Source organism: Maniola hyperantus, chromosome 7, assembly GCF_902806685.2.
Source record: "Maniola hyperantus chromosome 7, iAphHyp1.2, whole genome shotgun sequence".
In the NCBI taxonomy this organism is placed as follows: Eukaryota; Metazoa; Arthropoda; class Insecta; order Lepidoptera; family Nymphalidae; genus Maniola; species Maniola hyperantus.
In genome coordinates, this window is record NC_048542.1 from 2013500 (window position 1) to 2030420 (window position 16921).

Consider the following 16921-nt stretch of genomic DNA (forward strand, 5'->3'; position numbering starts at 1 on the left):
CAAAGGCTATATCTGTCTCTTCATTTGCATGAAAACAAGAGCAGTTCACCTGGAAGCAGTAACTGACCTCACCACTGCAGGGTTCCTCGCTGCTTATAGAAGATTTACATCCAGGCGAGGAAATTGCGCAGAAATCTGGAGTGACAACGGATTAAACTTTGTGGGAACGTCTAGAGAGCTCACTCTTATGTTGAATCAAGCCAAAAGTAGTTTCAGTCAGGAAGTTGCAGAGTTGTTAGCCAATGGAGGCACCACGTGGCACTTTATTCCCCCTAGGGCACCTAATTTTGGGGCAATTTGGGAGGCTGGGGTTAAATCAGTTAAAACACATTTGGCCAGAGTAGTAGGAAACTCAACTCTAACATTTGAGGAAATCACGACGTTGCTGTACCAAATAGAAGCCTGCCTGAATTCTCGCCCTCTGTGTCAAATGAGCGATCATCCCGAAGATTTGACGCCTCTTACGCCTGCTCATTTCCTGGTAGGAGAGCCGTTGTTGTTAGTACCAGAACAAAACCACAAAGAGACACACCTATCTATTCTCGATAGATGGCGCTTAGTTCAAAGAATGACTCAGCACTTCTGGAAACGCTGGTCTGCAGAGTTTTTACACACCCTTCAGCAGCGTTATAAGTGGCGTACAAAAATCGAGCCGCCGCAAATAGGATACCTGGTGATTATAAAAGATGAGGACACACCACCAGCTACATGGCTCATGGCAAAGATTACCAAACTCAACCCTGGTCCTGACAATGTTGTGCGAGTTGCCACTGTGAAGACCAAGTCATCGACACTAACGAGGCCGCTGTCCAAGCTGGTCTTGTTACCCACGGAGAAGGATTAATAAAGAACGGAGTTCTTGGGGGCCGGCATGTTCGCGCCATAGACTTTAAACGTTGACAATAGGCTACTTGACAATTTTTTTAAGTTGGTCTTAAATGGTTAATATTTGTCCTATTATATCAAAAAAATTAACACTATATTTTTTTGCGCCCTAAAAACCGTAAAACTTTAATTTAAAAAAATATTTTTCTTAGACAGGTGAAAACACTGTCGGCCATGTTTGGCCGATAGATTATCTGTGCTCTGACGTCATGCATTTGTAAACAACAGCATAACCACAGAGTACATTATATATACTGAGCATAACCTACCAAAGTTTAATAAACATGACTTCTATACTAGTTTACATGAAAAATATAGTAATTATCGTTATTGTATCATCCGAGAATGTAAAAAACGCATCGATAAAGACCACAGGAAAGTTGTGGATTAGAGTGCCCAGTGAAATAAATATACGTAACACGCAAAGACTTGCTTAAAGGGATCCTATATGACTAACGACTTCAACCCAAATTTATTTTTGCAAAGATCACTTTGTTGTAAGTCTTACTTAATAACTTATTCAATTTATAAAGAGAAAACGATATTTTTTTACGTTTACTATGAGTTTTTTTAAAAATATATAAAAACTAGCTTATGCTCGTGACTTCGCCCGCGTGGACTTCATAAATTTCAAACCTCCATTTAACCCACTCAGAGGTGGAATTTCAAAAAATCCTTTCCTAGTGGATACCTTCTCTTTACCTACAAAGAACACACTCACCAAATTTCATGTATCTAGGACCAGCTGTTTAGATGTTTAGGCTGTGCGTTGATATATAAGTTAGTCAGGACTCTAAATTTTATATATATGGATACTACGTTAGTCCCCGCGTGACATAGGAATGACATTTCTTTGTTTACATATTTAATGACGTCACATCATGGCTGACAGCGTTTTCTGCGTTTCAAATAAAAATAAAAATTGTATTTTTTTAAATTGGATTTATATATCCATCCTGCGTTTTTAATAATTGTTATTGATATATTTCGTTGTTTTAAGCAAAATACTATATAAATAATCATTTATTGGACGAAATTAGATATGAGTCAAGTAGCCTATTAGTTTCGATCGACATTTGACATTGACAACCAACAAGTGACATTGAAGTTTGTGTGAATGAAAATTCGTTATTTCATGAGTCATTGTAAGACATTCGTATCAGTAAAATCATCGTGAAAAACAGACAAATTTCGTGCAAATTAAGTAGTGTGTGATGTCGTTAAATTTGTTTGTAGGGGGTAATCTTTGGAACTACTGAACCGATTTTAAAAATTCTTTCACCAGTAGAAAGCTACATTATTCCTGAGTGACATAGGCTATACGGGATCTTTAAAAATCTAAATCTACGCGGGCGAAGCCGCGGGGATCAGCTAGTTATAAATAAATGTGAAAGTTTGTCTGTCTGCCTAGCCGTTTAACCGATTTTGACGGCTACAGAGATAGCTTGCATCCCGGGGGATGACATAGGCTACTATTTATCCTGGAAAATCAAAGAGTTCCCACGGGATTTTTAAAAATATGAAGTTTTCGGGGCAATAACCTAAGATTATATAACATAATAAAATCATTACCTACCGTTGGTTATCTTTGTAGGTACATTTTTGGGCTGATGTGATAAAAACATCTGAAAGAGTTCTTATCAAATCCATATACCTATTTAGATTTTTAGCAACTTTTTTAGTCATGGCCATGTTGCTTCTACAAGCAGTTCTTTTGAGGTAAGATTTTCTATTCAATGACAAGCCCTTAATATCAAAAAAAAAATCCGGCTCCTTTTTCATGTAGGTATGTATGGGAAAATAATTTCATTTAATTTCCAATTCAATTTTCGGTTTTGGGTCAACATTCTATACCAAACACCAAATTTCAAGTTTGTGACTCATTTCGTCTACGAGCTAGAGGACCCGTGACTCGCTGACAGACAGACAGACAGCAGTGTGACATGGATACGCTCCGTTTTTAGGGTTCCATAACTTAAAAGGAAAGACGGAACCCTTATAGGATCACTTTGTTGTCTGTCTGTCAAGAAACCTACAGGGTACTTGCCGTTGACCTAGAATCATGAAAGGCGGGTAGGTAGCTCTTATAGCAGACATCAGGGGGAAAATCTGAAAACCGTAAATTTGTGGTTACATCACACAAAAAAAATTTCATTGTGGTCATGGTCTTTAAAACAAGAGTGAATAAGCATCTTCTAGGTAAACGCGTCCCATCTAAGGCCACATCATTACTTTCCATCAGGTGTGTTTGTGGCTTGTTTGTGGTCAAGCGTATACCTATAATGAATTTTAAAAAATGAACTAATAATAATTAGGTAGTATTGTTAGTTTTCAAAGTAAGATAACGTTCTATATCAAGTGGGGTATCATATGAAAGGGCTTCACTTGTACATTCTAAAACAGATTTTTATTAATTTTTATGCATCATAATTTTTGATTTATCGTGCAAAATGTCTATAAAAATACGACTGTAGTAAGGAACCCTCGGTGCGCGGGCCTATAACTCGCACTTGGCCGGTTTATATACATTCACTTGTACAATATTACCTACTTGTACACTTGTTATGTACAGTATCTGCGAGAAAACTTTATAAATAACACGATACCTACCGTTTTTTCAAAACCATACTAAGTCCGCGACAGGTTGAGTTGGCAATCGCGGAGGGAACACCCCGCACACCCACACACCTCCCGCGCTAACCCGGTGCGGGCGAGCGCGGGTGACGTGCGGGTGTGCGAGCCGTCCCTCCGCCTCATACCCCGACTGCCATATCGATCTCTCGCGATGTATAGGTATAACTTTTACAGCGCCTTACTGCAAAATGCATGGACCATCAATAGTAGGTTTCCCCCCAACTTCAAGTTTGGCGCAGGTTCGTCAGCGTATCAAGTAGAAGGTGGCTGGAATGCTGATGGTAAGTGATATGAACAAGGTGGCTGGAGGCTGATCGCTAGTGGCATCGATTTAAAAAATAGAATATTATGATGATTCAATATTTAGATAATAATTATATTAATACATTGCTTTTTCCTTCGACCATTTGCTGTCATGGCTTTTAAGAAAATTTGATAGAACGTGGTTCCTATGATGCTTATAATAAATATAAATCCCCTTTATTCCCAACTCGTAAGAATTTAAAAAATCCGGCCTCATTCCTTTTTTACGTTATAAAGGGAAGCTCTGTGCAAAATTTCAGTTTTCTAGGTCCAAGTGCTGGGCGTTGATGAGGCATTCCATGGATCTATGAATCAGTCAGCCACTGAATCGGGACTTTTCTTTTTAAATAATAATTATTTGAATTAAAATCTTCTTCGTTATTTTAATTTCACAATTGTCAAATAATTTAGTAGATTATTACTTATTACCCCAGGTTCCATTTTTAAAAGCATCATGGGTGGTAGCTTATGCAGATACATCGGCGGAAGCATCATATTGTATGGGCATAATTATAATGATTAGTATTGATATAAAAAAACTTTAAAAAACGAAATGAGAACCTCCTCTTTTTTTAAAGTTGGCTAACAATAATCTTCGATTTTATTATCACTTGGAACACGAATATAGTATGCCCATTACATGACGTACAGCGCCATCTATGATACTTTTAAGGAACGGATCCTGGAAAGTGATTCCTGAATATTTTTGTCTCTCTCTTCGCATCTTTAGGAAAAGGACTAAATATATGGGATAGGTATGTCCAAGAATATCCCAGTCCGATTAAGAATAACGATACTGGAAACGTGGCTACCGACTCGTACCGACTGTGGCGAGAAGATGTCAAAGCTGCGGCACAAATGAAGCTCCAGTTTTACAGGTCAGCTTGGCAATCAAATTTACAATCATCAATAAACTGTGTTGTTGGCTCAACCGTAATAACTCCCTCTGAGCCGATGTCAAGCTCGGTATTCGGCTAGTCCGACCGTTGTATCCTGAATCTTGTACAATATAATATTGTTATAGTCTTTTGAGATTAAAACTTTGCTAGCGTGATTCAGGCTTTATAGTAAGGGATCGTGGATACTTGTGGTGCCATCTAGTGAGATTGTTGTGAGTTCCTTTTCGCCTTAAGCTCTTATAGTGTCACAGCGACCGCCAGATGTTCAATATTTATGATTCTCCAATTTTCATCGTCTTTATAGACTTTTTTTAATAAAAAACCCTGATAGAAACCTTGTAACTAACTTTCAGACACAAGTTAGCCCCTGACTGCAATCTTATAAGTGATAATGCATTGTAAAATGAAAGCGGGATAGCCTGGAAGGAACTTCTAGACACACATCTGTATGTTAAAAGTCATTTCATCAGCACTTATGAAAACGTTTGATGCTTATTTGTCATTAATTTGGAGCTGTTGAAATCGTCACAATAGTTTCGTTTCAAAATTTTCAGATTTTCTTTGAGTTGGACTCGAATATTACCTTCCGGTTTCACCAACGAGATCAACAAAGCTGGTGTCAAGTACTACAGCGACCTCATCGACGCCCTCCTAGCTGAGGGCATCGAACCAGTTGTCACTATTTACCATTGGGATCTACCCTTGAAGATTTCAGATCTTGGTAATAAACTATATTACTAAATGTGTTGCTGATCGCAAATCTCGAGAGCAGCTGAACCGATTTCGCTAATTCTTTTTTTATAATATTTCTTGAAGTACGAGGATAGTTCTTACGGAGCGAAAAATTTAAAAAATTTGGATCGACTGCTAGGTGGTACGAAGTTCGCCGAGGCAGCTAGTATCTATTATTTATATTATGTGAAAGTGTGTTTGTATATCTGCAAGCTTTTCACCGCCTATCCGATTAACGGGTTTGGCAAAATGAACACAGGTAAAAATTTGAGATACAGAAATAGTTTGTATCCTGGGGAAGGACTAGGTCTACTTTTCGGCCCGGAAAATCAGAGATTTCCTACGGCATTTTTAAAACCCCAATTCGGATGAAGTCGTAAGCATCATCTATTAAGTACAGGGTTAGCGTGCATGCCGTACCTATAGAGTATAGGCTATTTTTATCCTGAAAAATCAAAGAACCTACTTAGAGTAGTACTCTATTTTGATTTAGATTTTTAAAAACATAAAACCTATCATGTAGTAGGTATAAAAATAAAGCAGCAATTTAAAATAATGCATCTTATTTTTCAGGAGGCTGGACAAACCCCCTCATTGTAAAATGGTTCGGGGACTATGCCAGAATTGTCTACTCTCTTTACGCCAACCGTGTTAAAACCTGGCTGACTATCAACGAACCTATTGTGATGTGCGATTTATCTTACAATGCCGGCGCCACGGGAATCCATGAAGAAATGTTTGGACCTTATTTGTGCAATAAGTATGCATTACTGGCACACGCTGAAGCCTACAGGATATTTGATAAAGAATTCAGACCCAAGTATACAGGTTAGTTTTGAGATTGATCACTAAAGTTATAGTTTTTAGGGTTCCATACCTCAAAAGGAAAAAGGAACTCTTATACGATCACTTTATTGTCTGTCTGTCAAGAAACCTATAGGGTACTTCCCGTTGACTTAGAATTATGAAATCTGGCAGGTAGGTAGGTCCTATAGCACACTTAAGGGGGAAAATACGAAAACCGCGAATTTATGGTTACATTACAAAAACAAAAAAAAAATTTGCTCATGAACAATAATTAGTATTTTCAACTTTCAAAGTAAGATTAATATACCAAGTGGGGTATCATATTAAATGGCCTTACTTTTACATTCTAAAACAGATTTTTTATTTATTTTATACGACTGTAGTACGGAACCCTCGGTGCGCGAGTCTATGCATCATACATAAAAATAAATAAAAATCTGTTTTAGAATGCACAAGTGAAACCCTTTCATATGATACCCCACTTGATATACCTACTTAGTTATCTTACTTCGAAAATTGAAAATACTAATTATTAGTTCATGACCACAATTTAATTTTTTTGTGTGATGTAACCACAAATTCACGGTTTTCAGATTTTTTCCCGAATGTCTGCTACAAGACCTACCTACCTACCAAATTTCATGATTCTAGGTCAACTGGTAGTACCCTGTAGGTTTCTTGACAGACCGACAGACAGACAACAAAGTGATCCCATAAGGGTTCCATTTTTCCTTCAGAGGAGGAACCCTAATAATGAATAAGTTCTTATCCATAATATTAACTCACAGGTCGAATCTCTCTCGCAAACCATGCTCTATGGATGGAACCTGCATCTCCTAATGACACAGCGCTGGCTGAACTTGTAAGACAACATCAGGTAAATAAAATAAAAAACATCGGGTAATAGTACATTAATTATTTTACCAACATAAAACAGTAATGGATTAAATGTATGAATAAATAGCTTTTTTCATTGAAAATGTTACAATAAAACATAATGCTAGCCTTTTCTAATTACTGAACAAAATCATGCCCGCGAGGAATGGTGCAAAAAATACAAAAAATGAGCCAGCCCTTCTGTCACCAGATGAGGCCATTATAACCATTAGATACAATCTAAAATAATATTATAAATGCGAAAGTGTGTCTGTCTGTCTGTCTGCTAGCTTTTTACGGCCCAACAGTTCAACCGATTTTGATGAAATTTGAAATACTTTGTAGTACAGAAATACTTAGCTTACCTACTACTTTTTATCCCGGAAAATTAAAGAGTTCCCACGAGAATTTAAAAAACCTAAATCCACGCAGACGCGGATAGTAATATATTTTTTAATAAGAGAATATTAAAGCTGATAATATTCTCTTTTTCAGTTGGGCAGGTATTCTTATCCAATATTCTCAAAGGAGGGTGGCTGGCCGCCTTCTATTGAAAAAGTCATGTTGGAAGTTAGTCTTGCTGAAGGACACAAAGAGTCAAGGTTACCTGCGTTTACTGAGGAGGAGATAGAATTTGTGAAAGGTAAAATTCATTAAAATACTAGCTTATGCTCGCGACTTCGTCCACGTGGACTACACAAACAAACCCCTATTTCACCCCCTTAAGGGTTGAATTTCCAAAAATCCTTTCTTAGCGGATACGCACGTCATAAAATTTCAGCCCGATCCGTCAAATCCAATATCAATCCAAAAATCCATATCGGTGATGGTTACCAAAGTTGTGACCCCCAAATCTATATGGATAAGTATGGGTTATTTTGTTTTTGTCTCAACCTGTGCACTTACTTTTCTGTCAAGTGCTTAACTTTTTTTTAATCTGACATTTTGTAAGGGGTTTCACAAAATAATCTGCCAGTTCCAGCATCGTTACAAACTAAATTTAAATCAAACTACATAATTAAACCTAAAACTATTGAGAGAATCACTAACAAATTCATACACTTTCATTGCCGAAATGCTCGAAGGTTTGTTCAAAATACAGTTAAAAATACCAATGTTTAAACAAAAGGTAATTTTCCAGGCACTGCAGATTTCTACGGAATAAACCATTACACGAGCTACTTGGTAAGGCCATCTACCCCTGAAGATGAACCTGGCGTCTGGCCTCTCACTGGATCACCAGAGTTGGAAGCCATATTCATGTATCCACCGGATAGTAGTTACGGTGCTTCCCCCGTTTTCCCGGTAATTTTAATATCTTATAATTTTGCCCGTTTCAACTAGCAGTTGACACGGGTTACGTATCTAAAATGCCCGTGTCAACTACTGGTTGACAATGGGCTGGCCCTTGTGTCAACTAGCAGTTGACACGGGTTACGTATCTAAAATGCCCGTGTCAACTACTGGTTGACAATGGGCTGGCCCTTGTGTCAACTAGCAGTTGACACGGGTTAAGTATCTAAAATGCCCCTGTCAACCACTGGATGACAATGGGCTGGCCACTGATTTGCCCGTTTCAACTAACAGTTGACACGTATCTAAAATGCCCCTGTCAACCACTGGTTGACAATGGGCTGGCCACTGATTTGCCCGTTTCAACTAGCAGTTGACACGGGTTACGTATCTAAAATGCCCCTGTCAACCACTGGTTGACACAACGGACAATGAAATTATTATACACTGAGGTAGCTTGCGTCCCGGAAATTGACATACTAATATAGGCAAGTGGCAACTATTTATCCCGGAAAATCAAAGGGTTCTCACGGGATTTTTAAAATACCTTAATCCAAGCGGACGATGTCGCGGGCATCGTCTAGTCTAGTCATTTAAATTTTTTTATAAATCTTTTCACACCTAATCTCTTTTAAGGTCTATCCAGTAGGCATTCGCAGAACGTTGGCGTGGCTGAAACAACAATATGGCGACATAGATATCCTCATCACGGAGAACGGGTTCTCCACCAGCGGATACCAACTGGCTGATTATGGCAGAGTCAACTATATATGGGAGTATTTAGAACAAGTAAATTATTTTCTTTTATAAAAAAACCATAATACAATTTATTTATTTATTTCTTTCGCAATTCCCAGTAGTGGGCCGGCGATGTGTTGATCGTGATGGATGTTGATGTTGATGAGGCAACCACTAATGGTTTTTAGAGTTCCGTACCGCAAAAGGAAAAACGGAACCCTTATAGGATCACTTTGTTGTCTATCTGTCTGTCTGTCTGTCAAGAAACGTACAGGGTACTTCCGGTTGACCTAGAATCATGAAATTTTGCAGGTAGGTAAGTCTTATAGCAGACATTAGGGGGAAAATCTGAAAACCGTGAATTTGTGGTTACTTCATAAAAAATAAATAAAATTGTGGTCATGAACTAATAATTAGTATTTTCAATTTTCGGAGTAAGATAACTATATCAAGTGGGGTATCATATGAAAGAGCTTCACCTGTGCATTCTAAAAAAATGTTTATTTGCTTTCCAGGTCCAGCTCTCCATCAAAAAGGACAATGTGAGTGTGATCGGATACACAGCGTGGTCGCTCACTGACAACTTCGAGTGGGCGGATGGATACACGTAAGTATCACATCACACTAATCTTCTTGATATATAAAAAGAAAAGGTGACTGACTGACTGACTGACTGACTGACTGATCTAACGCACAGCTCAAACTAAAGGACGGATCGGGCTGAAATTTGGCATGCAGATAGCTATTATGATGTAGGCATCCGCTAAGAAAGGATTTTTGAAAATTCAACCCGTAAGGGGGAAATAGGGGTTGGGAATTTGTGTAGTCCACGCGGACGAAGTCGCGAGCATAAGCTAGTCTAAATATATATATATATATATTAATTCAGATACAAGTTAGCCCTTGACTGCAATCTCACCTGGTGGTAAGTGATGCAGCCTAAGATGATAGCGGGCTAACCTGGAAGGGGTATGGCAGTTTTTATTACACCCATACCCCTTTGGTTTCTACACGGCATCGTACCGGAACGCTAAATCGCTTGGCGGCACGGCTTTGCCGGTAGGGTGGTAACTAGCCACGGCCGAAGCCTCCCACGAGACCAGACCAAAAATTTAGAAATTATAAAATTCCAAACCCCTGCCAGGAATCGAACCCGGGATCTCCCACTATTAAGACCACAGCGCTCACCACTGCGCCAGGGAGGTCGTCAAATACTTATAAAAGGAAAAGGTGACTGACTACCTATATCCTATATCCACGCGGGCGAAGTCAATGCTTATCAATTTCAGTCATTTTTTCAGGCCCACGGCCTTTTAAATAATGTCGTTAAAAAAAGTAAAAAAAAATACCTACTAATATCAGTAATATTTTTTTTCAGGACAAAATTCGGTCTGTACGAAATAGACTTCAGTCATACAAATCGCACAAGGACCCCTCGTGTTTCGGCGAACTACTACGCTTGTGTTATCGCGGGGCGATCACTTGACGTTCAGGATTCTTGCTGGTCCCAGAACTAGGCCTTTCATAGAAACTAGGAGTAAACCATACAAACGATAGAAAGCAGGCGTTACTTCGCGGAATTCCATGATATACAAGGAACTACAAGCTTAATCCATACTATTATTATAAATGCGAAAGTGCGTCTGTCTGTCTGCTAGCCTTTCACGACCCATCCGTTCCGGCGATTTTGACGAAATTTGGTACAGAGATAGCTTGCATCCCGGGGAAGGACATAGGCTACTTTCCTGGTAAATTGGAGAGTTTCCACGGGATTTTCAAAAACCTAAATCGACGCGGACGAAATCGCGGGCATCATCTAGTTTGCTATAATCCGCAAGAACAAACAAGTATGTATGGTACAACGTGCACTATGCGATAGGATTTGCCCGCCCTCCCACTACTAAAGTAGAAGGAAAAGCAAGCAATACACACCATGTAACACCACACAGATCTTTAACACACTAAACATACTTTACGCTCCAACACTGGAGCATCCTCAGGAGATTATGTAGACTCAGGAGATTCACATTTGTCTGTTTTGGCGCATTATAGCAAATCAAGCTTGGGGTTCCTTGTACCTACATATAAATTTCATCATTACTAAACTGTAACTGAAACCTGATGGAAACAAGAAAAAAATGACGCACTCCTGTAACGCTTTTAGAGTTCCGTACCCAAAGGGTAAAACGGTACCCTAATAAGATTCCGCTGTCCGATCATCTGTCGGTCCGGCTGTTTCTCATGAACCGTGATAGTTAGACAGTAGAATTATTCACAGAATATTTAGTTACATAATAATATTATAACTATAGTTACATATTTCTAAATCAATATAAAAAAATTACATTAAGTAATTCATTTTTTATTTTTCCTAACCGTCTGAGTTCTCTATTCAACCATAGAGCTAAGCGGGACAACATACTCTCTACTCAACCATAGAGCTAAGCGGGACAACATACTCTCTACTCAACCATAGAGCTAAGCGGGACAACGACCTGGACCAGGTGACACTGACTACCTACATTAATTTATTAGAAAATCGTGGGGAAATAAAATAGTTCCTACGAAATTTTTAAAAACCTGATTCCACTGAGACGAAGTCGCAGGCATCATCTAGTACCTAATACTGAAATTAATCTGTTATATTAGGTCGGTATATTTATCTATTTTTATTATCAAAATAAGAATTATGATTAGGTACTTAGGTATTATCAAGGCCATTATAAACATCATATTTTGTGTGTATCTACCATCGATATAAATGACAAGATAATATGGTCAAGCGAACAAAACTTTTCACGGTTTTAGGAACCTAATAAATCAGCACCACCTCTTAGATACTAATGAACGACCCGTTTGAAATCCAGACGTCCGTCACTGAGGTTGCATTGGCGCTAAAGCACCACCGAGTCGGTGGCCGGTGCCATTTTGTTTGTTCAATAGCCCTGTCCATACGAAGTAATATATAAGTCAATGGTATCTATGTTTCATAAAATATGAAATTTTTGGGATTATCTAATTTCTAAATGTAAATAAATAAAAGGAAAAGCTGACTGACTGACTGACAAAACAGTGGACAGATTGGACTGAAATTTTGCATGCAGAAAGCTATCATGACGTAGGCATCCACTAAGAAAGGATTTTTTTAAATTCAACCCCTAAGGGGGTAAAATAGGAGTTTGAAATTACTGTAGTCCACGCGGATGAAGTCGCGGGAATAAGCTAGTATAATATGTATAAAAGTAAAACCTGACTGACTGACCGATCTATCAACGCACAGCTTAGACTACTCGTCGGATCGGGGTGAAATTTGGCATGCAGATAGCTGTTGTAGACATCCCATAAGAAAGGATTTTTCATCAACTAGGTACTAAGGAGGTAGAATGGGGATTTCAAATTCGTGTAGTCCATGCAGATGAAGTCGCGGGCATAAGCTAGTAACGTAATAAAAAAATTATCGTTGATTATTATCTTCGTAGTTTATTGGGCCAATGTAAATCCACAGACCACAACATTATTTTAGCAACTGTTTTTAGTCATGGCCACGTTGCCCCTACAAGCAGTTGTTTTGAGGTAAGTTTTTCTGTTCAATGGCAACCTGGTGGTAAAGTTGTTCTTCTTAATAAATGCATATCCATTACCTACCTCTTTAATATGAGTACATCACTGAGCCTTAAGAGGAGGTTTACAAATTTACGCTCGGCCATTCGAACCAATTCGAACGAAGCCATTGCGTGGCCATTTATTGTAAGAGTGATGTTTATAATTTTTTTATGCTTGATTAAATAAATGGATTGTTACCAAAACTATACAATCAGATTTGTTAAAGAACATTGTTTATTTTGATATAAATTTTTGGATGAATTTATGTTTTATTCAATACAAAAAGTTGTCTTAAACTAGCCATATAATTCGTGAAAATTGGCAACAGTCCTTTTTTTACCCAGTAATGTGATTAAAAATCCATATTCTAGTACATTATAAGTCAATAGGACAATATTTCGGATATTCAGGTATTTTTTCCAGTAAATTAGATGATTTTCAAGGACAGATTTAGGGCTTCAAAGTTGAGTCTGTTATTTATATAATTAAAACTAGGTGCGGGAGATTGGACACTACAAAATAAATAAAATAGATTTTGTAAATATGATACATTAAAGGTCAATACGAAAGATTGATTTATTTTAAACATGTATTCAATTATATGAAAGTTCGTCCTATGATGGTAAATTTGGAGCTTGAAATCTTATAATTTCATAGTTCAAGCGATAGCTGGCCCTTAACATAACTTTTTCAACTATTTGAATAGCTAGGGGGAAAAAATAAGTCAATGGTAAAAACAATGGACCATGACCGGCGCAGTATACATGCGCCTGCCTTCACCAGAAACTGGAAAAATCAAAATTTGAAAGCACATAAGACATAGACATAGAAGCATATAAATGTATTTTGAATTTTTCATTCGAAACAGCGGATTTTTATGATGGGAGCAGTAAATTAACTCTGATAACTATTAATGCTCAAAGTGTAATAAATGATTTGCTTCCAGAAACTTCTAAAGACAGCTAGTAGGTGCCTATTTAAGAATACGAATACGATTTTGATTTTATTGTCTCGACTCTCGCGAGTTGTGAAACCTTGCGGGTTTATACTATGTTAGTCTTGGGCGCTTTATTACACTTATAACTCTCAGCAATATTGATTACTAGTCTTAACTAGTCGTAAATAAAAGCACGAAGCAATTTTTTTTTTCTTATTACAATAACAATCCAACGCGTTTACGTAAGAAACCCACATTTTGAAAAATCTCACGTGAGATTGGGGGATGGGGGAGGGGGTTGAATAAAATCTCATGACATCTCACCAGGGGGGGAGGGAGGGACGGGAAATTCAAAAATCACCACACGTAATATTTTATGGACGCCCCCTAAACACCGCGCTTCACTGAGGATTCTAGATGCAAGTTACTCTAATATCTTTCGGTACGCTTGGGATTTATCCCGGCACCCGTGACGTAAGACATTACATTACCCCCATGTTGAATGATCTACTATTACCTAATTATATCATTTTTAACAAATTCAAATCAATTTTAAAAATACCCTATCAGTAGCTATAATTTTTTCAGTGCCCTTTTTCAAAATGTATGGACCAATAGTAGGTTTCCCCCCAACTTCAAGTTTGGCGCAGGTTCGTCAGCATATCAAATAGAAGGTGGCTGGAATGCTGATGGTAAGTGATATGAACCAGGTGGCTGGAATGCTTATGGTAAGTGATATGAACATGGTGGCTGGAATGCTGATGGTAAGTGATATGAACATGGTGGCTGGAAGCGGAGGGACGCCACTTATGATGACGACACGACGAAGATGATTTTGTGTTTAGATACATTTAATAGATTGCCGAGGAGATTCTTGAATATTGAGGTAGGATTCTATCTTCAGAAAGAATAACGATGAATTTCTCATAGTTTTATTAATCACTGTTACCACTTTGGATGTTGGTATAGGAATGAATCGGTGTGTCGTAAGACTAACTATTATAACTCAAAATAAACGAAGCGAATGCAGGCAACATTCGTTCTATAGCCTACCTTCACATCAATCCATTCCTACACTCACAAAATATAGATAAATTAACACTGTCAAGTCAATATTTAGAATCTACCTACAACTGTGTACATTATTTTATAATAGGTACCTGCATTTATTTATAATATCTAACATTCGGGCATTCTGACTACATTAAGTTTGTCCTCAAACTTATTATACAAAACAGTTTTTACCTATTTTCATAATATTATACCTATACCTAACAATATCACAAAATTTCAGCAATATGTACATTATAATCCAAATACATCCAAATTTAGTAGTAGACATAATTTTGTAATAAGTATTAATTTTTTCATTGGAATATTTAGGTTTACGTGTTTTATATCTTATGTACTAACTATCCATGTACTATAACTGTTTGTTTCCAGAAAACTAAATAAATAAAATTAAAGTAAATTCGTGTACAGCTTCTGAAACATAATCTGGATTGCATCGAGGACTTTACCCACTTTGGGCCACCCTCGCTTTCCAATCCAATTAATCGCATCTGCACCGGACCCCTCACCGTTAAGTCAAGAACTCATCGTGCTACCAGACATCACGGCCGTGTACGACTTCCAGATGTAACGACTCCACTACTCATCTGCACCGGACCCCTCACCGTCAAGTCAAGAATTCATCGTGCTACCAGACTTCACGGCCGTGTACGACTTCCAGATGTAACGACTCCACTACTCATCTGCACCGGACCCCTCACCGTCAAGTCAAGAACTCATCGTGCTACCAGACTTCACGGCCGTGTACGACTTCCAGATGTAACGCGACTCCACTACCCATCTGCACCGGACCCCTCGCCGTCAAGTCAAGAGCTCATCGTGCTACAAGACTTCACGACCGTGTACGACTTCCAGATATTGTAACGACTGTTGTTAACACATCAAAAAAAACAATAATAGCATCACCCGTTTTATCATGAGTATCAGATCAAATAAGTACTATTCATTAAAAACAAGACACAAAAATATCAAAACACATAATAAGTATCATAATTGTAAAACTAAAATCAAAGTATGTAATCATTCAATAATATACCTTCAAATATCACTACATATAATTAATATCAAAACATCATAACAAAGTATGATAATCGTACCTACTACTAAAATCAAACTAATTGTTTATCCACTCATCAAATACTATTACACAATAATATCTAAACATCATTATATAGTATCATAATCGTATTACTAAAATCAAATTAATTGTTTAATCATTCATCAAATACTATTACACAACAAAATCTAATCATCATAGTATGGTATCATCATCGTAGTACTAAAATTAAAGTAATAGTTTTATCATTCATCAAATCAAATACTATTACACAACAATATCTAAGCATCATAATATAGTATCATAATTGTTGTACTGAAATCAAAGTAATCGTTCGATCATTCGTCAAGTACTATTACACAAAATATCAAAACATCATAATAATAATGTATCATATTTGTGGTAATGAAATCAAAGTAATCATTTAATCTTATATAACATCAAATACTATTACAAAAAAAATCATATCATCATAATATTATAGTATCATAATCTTACTTACATTAAAATAATCATAGTCTTAATAAGCTTACAAATCAGTTCAATCTTTCATCGAGCCTGTCTCATCATCTAAGAATCACTCTGATTACTCAAGATTGTGATCCATGATCAACATGCCAATTGTTTGAATATTTTACTCTGATCAGAAGTAGCCCATTTCCTCATCATGAAATCAATTTTATTTATACCCAGGATAAAGTCGTAAGTTACTCTCAAATAACCAATTTTTCTTCTCACTAAATACCTAAGAATAATGAAAAGGGATATCTGATGGATATCTGGCTTATTTATTGGTTAAAATCAAAATGACATCAAAAACGTCACCATGGTAACGCAAGGCAAGCTATAAGACGATCAATTTCAATCGACATTGACAAATACCTATTTATACTTCAAACTAATGTAGGTATAAATGAGGTATAAGTAATCGGAGAATCGGAGTACTCTCAGTTTTTGATATTCACTAATTATTTGACTTATTCAATCGTTCTGGTCATTCCAATTTTTTTTTGTAAGCAAAAGTCTAACTACATATTTTGCACGCGTAAACATAAATGGCAAAATGTGAAAGAGTGGTACCATCCA

At 37.3% G+C, this 16921-nt stretch overlaps 1 protein-coding gene across 1 annotated transcript in view; it reads left to right on the top strand.

Annotated features, from left to right (window-relative positions):
- The first annotated feature begins 2485 nt into the window (after positions 1-2485).
- LOC117983834 (lactase/phlorizin hydrolase-like) overlaps positions 2486-16921 on the top strand; it is a 64054-nt gene continuing 49618 nt past the window's right edge. Inside the window, exons 1-12 of the mRNA XM_069499707.1 lie at positions 2486-2604; positions 3694-3800; positions 4553-4700; positions 5276-5442; positions 6027-6281; positions 7049-7137; positions 7632-7779; positions 8278-8441; positions 9066-9218; positions 9683-9774; positions 10546-10683; positions 14296-14399. Of these exons, the coding sequence (XP_069355808.1) occupies positions 2570-2604; positions 3694-3800; positions 4553-4700; positions 5276-5442; positions 6027-6281; positions 7049-7137; positions 7632-7779; positions 8278-8441; positions 9066-9218; positions 9683-9774; positions 10546-10683; positions 14296-14399 (1600 nt within the window). The 5' untranslated portion in view covers positions 2486-2569. The remainder of the gene's footprint in view (positions 2605-3693; positions 3801-4552; positions 4701-5275; positions 5443-6026; positions 6282-7048; positions 7138-7631; positions 7780-8277; positions 8442-9065; positions 9219-9682; positions 9775-10545; positions 10684-14295; positions 14400-16921) is intronic.